This window comes from Perissodus microlepis, chromosome 22, assembly GCF_051167445.1.
Source record: "Perissodus microlepis isolate ML-2025 ecotype Zambia chromosome 22, ASM5116744v1, whole genome shotgun sequence".
In the NCBI taxonomy this organism is placed as follows: domain Eukaryota; kingdom Metazoa; phylum Chordata; class Actinopteri; order Cichliformes; family Cichlidae; genus Perissodus; species Perissodus microlepis.
Genome location: NC_140481.1, coordinates 25,885,146 through 25,897,590, shown reverse-complemented (window position 1 = coordinate 25,897,590; position 12,445 = coordinate 25,885,146). Strand labels below are relative to the sequence as shown.

At 38.5% G+C, this 12,445-nt stretch overlaps 1 protein-coding gene across 2 annotated transcripts; it reads left to right on the top strand.

Moving 5' to 3' along the window:
- Positions 1 to 7,963: 7,963 nt before the first annotated feature.
- On the top strand, positions 7,964 to 12,124 carry olah (oleoyl-ACP hydrolase). 2 transcript variants are annotated; one of them, XM_084919116.1, is made up of 7 exons: positions 7,964 to 8,061; positions 8,152 to 8,282; positions 9,658 to 9,796; positions 9,906 to 10,005; positions 10,569 to 10,738; positions 10,835 to 10,917; positions 11,618 to 12,124. In XM_084919116.1, exons 2-7 carry the CDS (start codon positions 8,153 to 8,155, stop codon positions 11,758 to 11,760), a joined length of 765 nt encoding a protein of 254 aa, XP_084775242.1. In that variant the 5' UTR covers positions 7,964 to 8,061; position 8,152; the 3' UTR covers positions 11,761 to 12,124. The 2 variants fall into 2 exon arrangements, with proteins under 2 accessions (XP_084775242.1, XP_084775241.1); XM_084919115.1 differs by having other exon boundaries at positions 7,980 to 8,068.
- The last annotated feature ends 321 nt before the right edge of the window (positions 12,125 to 12,445 follow it).

Here is a 12,445-nt window from a genome sequence, read left to right as displayed (position 1 = left end):
TGGATTAGACTGGCTATATATAGGGCCATCAATTTCCCTTCAATTAGTTCGGCCAGCACCCCTCACTTGAGCTGAGGGACCCAAAACTCTACACAGATGACTAAAAATGACAAAAACCTCCTCACACTTCCGATTAGCATATTTACACAACTAAACAGCTCTATTTACGAAAAAAAAAAAAAGATTCAACAAATCACATCTGACGTCATCAGCACTTTTTGAGGAAATGCTAGGCGGGCCTTTCCCCACACCTGACCTACATGAAGGCTGAAAAGAAAGAACAAAGTAAGTATGAACAAATGACTTAATCTGTAAGATAATAAAATATAAAGAAACATGTAACTGAGTATTTGCCTTAATTTGCAGAATGTTTTTTTTTTTGCCGGCAACAGAATGCTTATACAAACAAACCCAGGATCGTTAGTGCAGCAATGTTACTTTGACAAATACCAAATCATAGCAAATAAATACAGAGACAGAATAATGTGCATAATGTGCAAAAAAAGGTCAACACGTTTGGGTCAAGTGGAGAGCATTACAACTGCTCACTTTGTCACAATTACAATTAAGTTTTTTCCTATTTGGCATCACTGTAGTTTGCACACTGTAGATAAAATAACCTAAGAGATAGACCCTGTGTTAGATAGTATGCAATACTACCTAATACAGGGGTCTCCAACTCCAGTCCTCGAGAGCTACTGTGCTGTAGCTTTTAGATGCATTCTTACTCCAATACAGTTCAATCAAATGGTTGAATTACCTGTTCAGTATGCCATTAAGTTTGGCAAAGGCCTGGTAACAAGCCATTCATTTGATTCAAGCTGCAAGTTTGCTGTTAGTAATAGTAGTGCTCTAATTTAGATACCTAGACAGATTAGGTTAGATTAGTTGTAGATTATCTGCTGAGTTGTCGTAACTACCACATATATAAGATAGTTGTGATACTTTGAGCCCTGTGACAGGCTAACAACCTTTCCAGGGTGTACCCTGCCTCTTGCCCTATAACAGCTGGGATAGACTCTAGCACAATCACTCCCAGTACCATAATTTTACATAACAAAATGTTGCAATTTTATATTCACTCCAAAGGTCAAGCAGTAAGTTATTTTCACCTCTTTGGCAGTTCTACTCTGAACAGTAGCATGCTTAGATTGTACAGTGGCTTGTCTTTTGGTTTAACCCTCTCAGGCTCAAATTAAACTTTTTGTTGCTAATGCACAACTAAGTCCTGCAGTGGTACTTCTGAGTAAAAAAAACTCATAAAATATGTATGTGGGATAATCAGGTTGTTAGTTTTTAACTGTTGCAAATCGGCAACGCCTGCCTTGAGGGGGTTAATGTGGGTCACAGCATTTTATCCTGCACACCAACAGTCTTTTCACAAGGAAACATAAGGAACAGGCTAGTACTTTGTTACATTAAGAATAATGATGATACAGGTCATAACTTATGTTTAAACATTTTAACATGATTGAAGAGTGTGTCGAGAGAGGTGGGAAAGACAGAGAGAGATTGAAGTCCCCCCGGCTTACCTGTGATCACATCTGAGCAGTGTTGGTCAAGTTACTTGAAAAAAGTAATTAGTAACTAATTACTGATTATTCCCCCCAAAAGTAATCTCGTTACTTTACTGATTACTTATTTTCAAAAGTAATTAGTTACTTAGTTACTTTTTAGAGACATGATTTACAACCTAAACAGGTTATAAAGCGATAGATCTTTCAGCCCAATTCTACTTTCTGCCTAATCCATCATATAAAATGTAATCAAATGGAAAAGGTCTCTTTTTAAAATTGGTTTTACTAGTATTAAATCCAGTTCTTTGTATTCTTTAATGGCCAAAAAAGACACGGCTCAAAGTGGTCTAACTTAAAAAATGATCTTTAATTTTACATATTCCGGAATATGGAGACTTAGCACAAAAACCTCAGCTCAAGTCTAAAAAGACACCGCAGCCAGTCTCACTATATATTTTGCAGCACGTCAGACCCAGTTTTGATACAAACAACTCCTTATATGGTAAGTTCCTCTTTTCTTTGTGTCTTACTTCCTGTGCAGCTTGCAATAACTTCCCCTTTCTGAAGTCTGTTGCCAGGGCAACCTGTCACCCTTCATCTGAACTTAGTTTCATTGTCTGTCTGGTCCTCATATTCTGCAAAAACATGCAGTTTCCTGTCAGCCTGTGACCTAGTCAAGTCTGGGCCTCTCATAAAACAATCTAATCAGCAAATAAGCATTAAGAATATATATTTATTTCTTAACTCTAGTTTTAATCTTTTAACTTTATGCATCAAGCAAACATTAAGTTATATGCAACATTCTCTGACTGGAAGAAATTTGTTTAACATTTAAACCTATTTTCTGCACATTCCTGCACATAAAATAAAATAAAATAAAATAGGTTTTTGTGTTTACATTAAGTCTTTCAAATAGATGCAAGTAAAACAAGGCAGAAAATAAATAAAGTCAAAGCCTAGCGGTCCTGTTGCTCTATTTTCACCTGTAAAGCAGGAGTGGGGTAGGCAGAGGTTTGCCCTGGTGCAGGTGTGCCACAGCAGTCAGTGGAAGAATCCGCAAGTTTGTCTGTGAATTTCCCATTACGTCATAGCATACTTGGTGCTTGCTTGGAAGTTACAGGGTTTTTCGCTGTAAAAAGAGGTTTTCTTCCCACGCAGTGAACAGCGGACGCTAATGTTTTTGTCACTTTTTACTACTTCCACGCTTTAAATGCTGCACGCTCATACTTTCTCTGCACTCAATATATTATCCATTGTTGATCTGCACACAGCTGTTGCCACGAACGTCGCACTTGCTTACGTCACTGTCATGAGACACTTTCGCAAAAAAATCACGGTTTTAGTAACGCAGTAACGCAGCGGGCGTACGGGAAAGTAACGGTGATCTAATTACCTTTTTTGCAATCGTAATCCCTTACTTTACTCGTTACTTGAAAAAGTAATCAGATTACAGTAATGGTTACTTGTAACGCATCACTGCCCATCTCTGCATCTGAGGGGCTAAAAGGAATAAGTATCCAGACTAAAATGGATGTTATGTAGGAATAAGGTCATGATAGAGTTAATTGAAGGGAAATTACATAAAAATGTCAAAGATGAAGTGAAGTGAATTTCTGCTAATAACAGAAATGAAAATGTAATGAAGTGATTCTAAAGTTTAAATGTTTTAAATCATGTATTTGGAAAAGTCAGCGAGACAATGATAAGGTGGTGGTCGACATCAGGTGATTAGATGTCAATAACATGATTGGATGTCACATTAGAGGGGTGAGGGAGGGCGATCTGTCACAGTCCGGGTTGAGAGTCTAGTGTTTTCACGTATTTTTCCATTATATCGCTAGTTCTGCTTCCTGCATCTGTAACCGCAACTGGAAACCATCAGCAGTAATCAGTGGATTGGGATTTAAGACCAACTCAGACTTCTGCTCTCTGCTAGATAATCTGCTAACCCATGGTGGTAAATCTGCCTTCATGTTTGGTTCTCACTTAGCTGTTCCTTGTGTTAACCTCTCATGTCCTTGTGTCTCCAGTTACCTCTGCCTTCAAACTTTGTCATTCTTCTGCTTTTACTGACGCCAGTCTATCCTGCCATCACGCAACTGCTGAATATTCACCTGCCTACTCTTCTCCTCACAGCTTACTTCCAGATCACTGCAAAAGAGAGAAAAGGGCAGACATCATGGTTCACTGACTTCACTTCATGCCTTGACACTCACCTGGGTACCCACACCCCAGAGCTCCCTGTTGTGTGCTTTCCTGAGATGTTCATTTCCTGCCACACCTTCATGATTAAGATTCCTGAGTTTAATAAAGTCTCATGTTCTTGTGAAAATGTTTGCCTATTGAGTCTGCTTTTGGGTCCACCCTTCGTACTGGCCTTTGGGCCTTCTGACGTGATCCAGTATAAATCTTAGGTGAAGAAGAGATACGGGGTTCTTCTCTTTGTCTTCTGCAAGATAAGCAGTACAGAAGATTGGACCTTACAGTAAAAAATTCCAGCAGAGACACCAGAGGGATCAACCACTGCCCAAACTGACCACAAATTGGTGTTATATTTTTTGATGTTAGCTTTTGTTTCTTTATTTTCCCCTAATGACAGCATTTTCCAATCTACTTTCTCCTGATAGAAAAATGTGTTTTAGACCTATTTAAAGAGACCCTCTTATTCATAAATAATAATACTGTGAAGATAAAGTTTATATATACTGCTAAGCACTGATACCTTAAGCACTTTTCCTGTAGCTAAGTGGAGGAAATCCTGTTGTCTCAAATACACACAGAGACACACAGAAGGACACACACACATGAAGCGTGATTTAAAGGGGAAGGTACCATAAAGGGTTCAGAGCTCACCCTGCCACCATACTGCAGCATGGGGGCTGGCAGGACGCGACCTGTCACCTGAGCCATCTCATCTCGCACACGGAACTGAAACTCCTGGACAAACGGGTCGGCATCATAGTTTGCACTCCGCACCTAAGAAGGGGACAAAAGTCTATTTATTCAAAGATACCAAAAAACTAAATTTCCCATGCTGCATTACTTTTGGCCTACAGGACACTCACCAGCCTGCTAATCTCCTCTTGTCTGTCGGGTGCAGAGCGGGCTGTGGCTTTGATCATGGTTGATGTTTGGTCTTTGGATAACTTTTAATACTGCATCATTCACTAAATTGCAGCATATGATCAACTGGAACTAAAAAAAACATTTTGCTATATGAATCACAATACGCAGGACTTGGAATATGAAATAGAAGAGAAGAAGCTGGTGCAGTGATCTATCAATAAATATTGCTGCTACTATACAAATGAACAGCACAACGAGTGGATTAATAAATTATCAGTCATCCACTTTAACTGTAGAAGTCTATGTGCAAATTTTAATCACACAAAGGAATATCTAAACCAGTTTTCATATCCATTCAATGTCATTGCCATATCTGAAACTTGGATTAATATGGATACTATTAGATAATGGACATATAATATGGACTTTGAACAGCAAGGTTATGATTCAGGTACATATTTTGGCAAAACAAAGATGGAGAAGGAATATCTAAACCAGACAAATATTTGAAATTTAAGGTAGTGAATAATATGATAATGGTGATTAATATTGTCTTGGAATTTACAACAGTTGAAATCTATAAAGACAAAAGTAGAAAAAATTTTTAGTTGTACATACAGAGCTTCAGGTATTGGTATTGAGGCCTTTAAAGACTGGATGGAGGAAACATTTACAGAAATAGGTAACAAACAAAATTTCATTTGTGGAGATTTTACTATTGATTTGCTTAACCCAAATAAACATTAAATAACATTAACACAATGACTGTATGAACCTATTCCCTAAAATTACCAGACCTAACAGAGACTCATTACATTGTGTCACTCTCATAGAATTTTTTCAAATTACATTGAACATAAGACAGTAAGTAGACTTCTGAGTAATGATATCAGAGACCATCTTCCAGTTTTTATACTCTATGATAGAAATTACAAGATTAATAATTTGGACAGGGAAAAAAAGAGACGAGTAAGAACAGAGGAATCAAATGCCCTTTAAAACAATTTAATGAAACAGAACTGGGGCCAAATATATCAGAAACACGACAAAGGTGTGTATGGCGAATTCCTTAGAATATTTATGTCCAAAGGGTTAAAATTACACCGTTTGCTGGTGATAAACATTTTCTCTACAAACACAGTTCTGGTCATGATCTGCAACATTTATTGGATGAGATAACTAAAGCACAAAATAAACAGTGTTGATATTGAACGAGTCCATAGAAATTCTTAAAAGTTCTTATGGTAGTAATAGATGATAGATGAGAGACTTAACTGGAGAGCACACATAAGATATATTAACTCCAAAGTATCAAGAAACATTTCAGCTGTGGCTGTGGCAAAATGGTAGGCTTCAAAGATTTACTTTCAGCCACATATAACCAAATGCCTTTGTTTCTGTGCGCCTTAACAACAATGCGCCTTAACAACAATTCAGATCAATATAAGAATGGTGACGCCTTATGTAGACTCCCAAGACATTCTGAGTTGGTTTAGAGGCTTTGATTAAGACAAAAGGAATATTTTAATTTGATTTACTTCGTCAGGAAATACCATCTGTAGGCAGTAACGTCACATCTGTGAAACTTTTTTCTAAACTATGTACGTCAGGTTTATAAGTAAAACGTATTCTATTTGCATTTTAGCTGTCGTAATTTTCCGTGGCTTGACCTGTTTGCTCAGGTATTGTAACAGTCAGAGCAAGTCAAAGACACAGTGACACACCTCATGCAAGTTACTTACTCCGTACTGTAGATGTCCCCAGAAACCATTCATATAATTTTACATCAGCCTCAATCATAAACCTGGGAAATACAGACTGAATGCACAGGCAGATAGAGGAAATTCTATTATGAAGGCAAATACAAGTAAGAATAGGAAAGAAGTGAGCCCTTTATGATAAACAATTTGTTTAAGGATAGTGAGAGTGACTTTTTACATTTTGCAATAAGGAAGAGAGGAAGAAAGTTTTTGTGAAAAGGCCAGAGCAATTAGTCAGATAAGTACTGGTGAGATGGTGGCAACTCTTGGTTGCAGTTGGGACCACAGTCAGCTAGAACACTACTGGTAACACACTACATCATTGATTGAAATCTTGCAGCAGCGGCAAGGTCCTCCTGCTCAAGAGGACACGAGTCCAGGCCCATCTTAAGTTTGCCAGTGAACTTCAGAGATGATTCAGAGAAGGTTTGGAAGAAAGTGCTGTAGTAAGATGAAACCAAAATCAAACTCTTTGGCATCAGCTCGACCTGCAGTGTTGGGATGAAGAGAAATGCAGACTACGAGCTGTAGAATATCATCCCCACAGTTAAGTATAGGGGAAATATTATGATTTGAGGTGATCGTGGCTCAAGTTCGCCTTGTAATCGGAAGGTTGCCGGTTCGAGCCCCGGCTTGGACAGTCTTGGTCGTTGTGTCCTTGGGCAAGACACTTCACCCGTTGCCTACTGGTGGTGGTCAGAGGGCCCGGTGGCGCCAGTGTCCGGCAGCCTCGCATCTGTCAGTGCACCCCAGGGTGGCTGTGGCTACAATGTAGCTTGCCATCACCAGTGTGTGTGAATGGGTGGATGACTGGATGTGTAAAGCGCTTTGGGGTCCTTAGGAACTAGTAAAGCGCTATACAAATACAGGCCATTTACCATTTGGGGCTGTTTTTCTGCTAAGTATAAAGGATGACATCACCGGACTGAGGGGCCAATGGACAAGGCTAAAGAAGAAGCACATTAAGACATTAAGTTCAGTTTTACTTCCTCATTTATTTATTTCATTTTGGCAGTCCTGGCCCTAGGGTTCAGGACTGCCAAAATGAATTAATTTAATACACCATTAAATAATTAATTAAATGTATCAATAATTAATATGGCAATAAATAATTAATTAAATATGCCATAAATATGTATTTAATTAATTCCCATTTTATTTAATTAATGACACGTTTAATTAATTATTTAATGGTGTATTTAATTAATTCATTTTGGCAGTCCTGGCATTCCATATAATATATATATAGCTATTGTGGAAAAGAGGTAACACGATTTATTTATACTGAAATATGAGGATCAGAGAGGCCCAAAACCTAAGGGAAAATGAAAGTCAACCTGGCTATTGTGAAAGTGAAAGTTGCTTGGTGGGATTCATCAGGTACATTCAGCTGCTTCCTGTAACCTGTGCCTTTACTTGCACCTCCCTGGAATTGTTACAGGCGATTTAAATTTTCTGTGTCGACGCTGTCGTTTCCTGTCTGTGCATTTCCGGCTGCCTTATCTGCAAAGATTCACTGCAGAAATTAATCAACTGTTATTCTCCACGAGATCGCATGTTTGATTTTTCCCACTGAGCACCGGTTGGTGGCGGTATTGCACCAGTTCGACGTGTGCTAAGCGCCAGTGAATTCATCATGAAGAAGAAGCCAATGAGGAAATGTTACACTGAACGCTTCCCAGGATTTTCCAAGAAGAAGTTAATGGAGCAGACAGAAAGTAATGGGTAGATTTTTTTAAAATAACCTCTTGTTTTAACACAAGTGCAAACAAATCTCAGGTCGTAATGTTCTTGTTCTCCTTAATCAGCATGGACAAGGTGGTAAACTGTTTCAAGAAAAGACCAGATGCTGTGGCCAGACTGATCTGCTTCCCCTGGGCAGGTGGAGGGTCCATACACTACGCTCGCTGGGGAAATGTCCTCAGCAGCTCTGTTGAAGGTGAAGTGCCCAGAAAGCATTTCACGTGTACGTGCTTGCACGTTGTAACGAAAGCTCCAGGAAGCAAGTGGAAAAGAAATGTGGTGGTCTGGTATAACTAGTCTTCTCGTCTGTGTTTATGACTAAAGAACAGCTGGACAAAAGATTTTTGGAGCATAGAATAAATTCTTGGCTCTTGACTAAATTTTGTTATCTGCAAAAGAGTTGAGGGGAAAAAACACCTTAGAAAAAAGTTTTGCCATGAATATATATCAAGATTACCTTTTAACTTTTAAATGTATAGTTTTTAAAATCCTTCTCCTCACATACAAAATAATCAATAATCAGGCCCCATCATATCTTAAAGACTTCATAGTACCTTAATATCTCAGCAGAGGACTTTGCTGTTTAAGATCAGTCTTAAAACTTTCTTTTTAATTAAAGTTTATAAGCCAGAGCTGGATCAGGTGACCCTGAACTGTCCCCCAATCATGCTGCAATACATTTAGTCTGCTGGAGGGCTTCCCATGATTAGTGTGTCTTCTCAGTCTTTGCATGTTTACACACCTATTTGCATTTGATCATTAGTTTTTACTAAACTCTGTCTCTCTCCTGTAGTTTGCTTTTATTCTTGCTGCCTCTGCGTTCGTGTCTTTGTCTCGTGTCTACAGGTGGTGGCATTAGCGCTGTTCCCTCACACCAAGAAGGTCCTGGGTTCGAATTCGCCACTCTGGCCGGGACCTTTCTGTTAGCATGCGCTCTAGCACATTGCGGCTTCTATCCAGATATTCCAGCATCTTCCCACAGTTAAATCACTTGCAATTATTGGGGTTCGGTTAATTGGTGATTCTAAATTGCACATAGATGTGAATGGTTGTCTGTGTGTGTGTGTGCGCGCGCGCATGTGTGTTCGTCCTGTGAAAGAGTGGCGACCAACTCTGGCGTCTACCGCGCCTCATGCCCTATGACAGCTGGGATAAGCTCCAGTGGTAGTGTAGTAGAGGAGGAGTAGTTCTCCTCTGAGTCCCGAACTCCTGACCCTGTCTGTAAGGGACAAGCCAGCCACCCTTCAGAGAAAGCTGTTTTCCATGGCTTGTATCTGCAACCTCATGCCAGTTATGAACAGAATTGCCAGCACTCTAGTCCGTCATTTAAAAACAGACCTGGTATTTAAAAACAATCAATCATCCGAATTAGGTTTCTACACATGCCTCAGAGGACTTTTATGCTTTGAATTATTTATGGTTTCTCACTCATTTACTCTGAATCAAAGGAAGACAAATACTCAGAAGAAACATCACCTCATGTCTTTACAGTGTTTTTCTTTCTTTCTTTCTTTCTTTCTTTCTTTCTTTCTTTCTTTCTTTCTTCCGTTCTTTTTTTTTTTTTTTTGTAGTGTTGGCTGTCAAACTTCCCGGCAGAGAGAGTCGAGCTAAAGAGCCATTCTTTGAAAACATGCAGCAGATCGTGGATGAAGTGATTAGTGTGTTGTTGCCGCTGCTAAAGGAGAAGCCATTCGCTCTGTTTGGCCACAGGTATGGCGAGAATAAATGATCCCTGAATAAAAACAAGGCTGTCGGCATAAACAGAACACTGCATGGTTTTAATGCCTGCAACATAAAAAAAATTTCTAATCTGTTTCAGTTTCGGTGCCTTCACAAGCTTCGCTGTTGCAGACGCGCTGAAGAAAATTCACAACATGGAGCCAGTTCACATCTTTCTGTCTGGTGCTTCTGCACCTTATGTAAGTAAAACTACTGGATGACCTGGAAAACTACTTATTACTTGAGTCTTTTTTTGCTTGGAAGTACGCTTTTTAAGTATTTTTTCTTTCATTGCTTGTGATATTTATTAGTTCCACGAAGCAAAAAAAGACAAACTTAAACCTGTTTTTTGGGGCTGTGGACTTCAAATCTAGTAATAAGTGATGCAGTGACACACATGAAAATCCTCTCTGTGCTGTTATGTCACCACTTCATGCTTTATTCTACATTTCTATGCTTCTGCCACATAATTTTTACCCAAAACTCGGATCACCAAAGAGATTAAAATTCTTTTATTGAAACTATACTCACTATAAGCTAATCACGTATTTTAAAATCGATTTAAATTAATTAGACTTAATCTGTACACACATAACTGCCATGAAAGCCTTGATCTATGAATCCTGATGTTCATATTCAATAAATATCAGCGATAACATTTGGAAAAGCTAAACGTTTGTAATTTGGCGTTTTTAACGTAAGAAAAGAGTTGGGTGTTGTTGATATGACATGACACTGTACTGTGTTGTTCTTTGTCTTTAAGTCAGAGACTCGCATTAAAACCCCAAAGAGAAGCGACTTGTCTGATGAAGATTTTCTTAAGTGGTTAATTTCGATTGGAGGAACTCCTCCTGAGCTGCTGGCGAACCCTGAAGTCCTCAAGCTCTTCCTTCCCGCCCTGAAGGCTGACCTGCACGTAGTGGAGAACTACAGGTGGGCTGACAGCTGTCTGTTACTTAATCTGCTCTTAACATTTCTAAAACCAAGCGTAGATGTTGTCAGTGATGGGAGTTGCTGACCCCTCTGCAGATGTAACAAGGCGAGCAGCCCGCTTTTCTCCTGCCCGGTCACATGTTTTGACGGGAAGGATGACATTCCTCATGATTTACAAGGTCAGTGCTCTAACAGGCCAAGAAGGGGCTGTACATTACTCTTATGGTTATTACATTGACTTAAATGCAAATTGCTACTTTGTGCTTCTCCCTTCTTTGTTTTGCCCTCAGCAGAGCAGTGTATAAGTAACCCTAACAATCCGTCTCCTTCTACTGAACTCTGACTTCAGTATCTTGCAGTTTGTTCATCGGAGTGTGAAAGTTAGATCGAAAGCACTCAGCCATAGAAACAACCTCTTGTATGTATGAATGGGTGAATGAGCCTTGTAGCACAAAGCGCTCAAGCAGAGTAGTAAAGAAATTTAAATAAATACATTAATAATTACATAATTAGACACAAGTTAATAATCAAATTAAAATGTACACACCAAAGGCCCCGTTTCACAGTGAGTGGGTGGCGTTTGTCAGGATGTTTCTTATGTGGTGAAAACCACTTTTAAAAAAATGTCAGGTGGAGTTAGCTTTGGTTAGTAAATGATGATCTACCTGGTTTATGGCTTCACCTGGTCCAGGGATGTCTGCGGCCTTCAGGCTGAGTAAATCTTTTGCTGGGCAGTGTTAACTAATGCTAACTGTTTCTTATTAGAGAGCACGGGATCTGAACCAGAGGCAGCAAGAATGTGTGACTGAGTACGTGAAAGACTTTGATTTACAGGTGATCAAGTGAAATTAATGTGTGTGTGTGTGTTTTTATTAACAGCTTGGAAAGACATCACATCAGGAGATTTCACCATAAAGATGTTCCACGGATCTCATTTCTACCTGAAGGACTCTGGAAACGAAAAAATAATTTTGGACTACGTCACAAAATATTTGGAAACCTCAGAAATGGACTATTTATAAACAAAACGACTTTTGTAATTTTTCTACTAATTTATGGTGATATTTAATTGTGTTACCGGTGTTAACGAGTAGTACAGTGAATTCAGTAACTAAGCTAAAAGTATTGAGACCTAAAATAAATATCCTATTCCTGTTAATGACTTATTTTAATTATCTAGAGTTTGTGATTTAGAAAGAGTTGATTAAATATCTCTGGATGCATCTTTTTCTGCTTTAATTTGGATTTTTTCTTTTTTTTTGACTGACTCCACAGAAACAAAACAAATACAATTTCTCTTTTTAAATCCATATTTAAATGATTACAGTCTAGTACAATATATTCGAGATGCACTAGATTCACTAATAAATATATTGCCTCATCATATATGTGACATTTCTACAACTGTTTTATTATTCAAGTTTATTATTTAACCTCAGTTGCAATTCTGAGGAAAAACACAAGCATGTCTATATATTATTGATTCAGAATCAATTTTCAATCATTATTATTTTAAATCCTATTTTTTATTATTGAGACCTAAACAAAAATATATATTTGGGGTTTTTTTGGGGTTTTTTTTTTGCTTCTGTTTGTTGCATCACATTTAAGGGAAAACAACCTTAAGTAATGATTTGCAATTGCATGTTAATATTGAGCCACAGGACAATATTTAACAGTGTTCTATGTGCCCTGTGAATAACATGC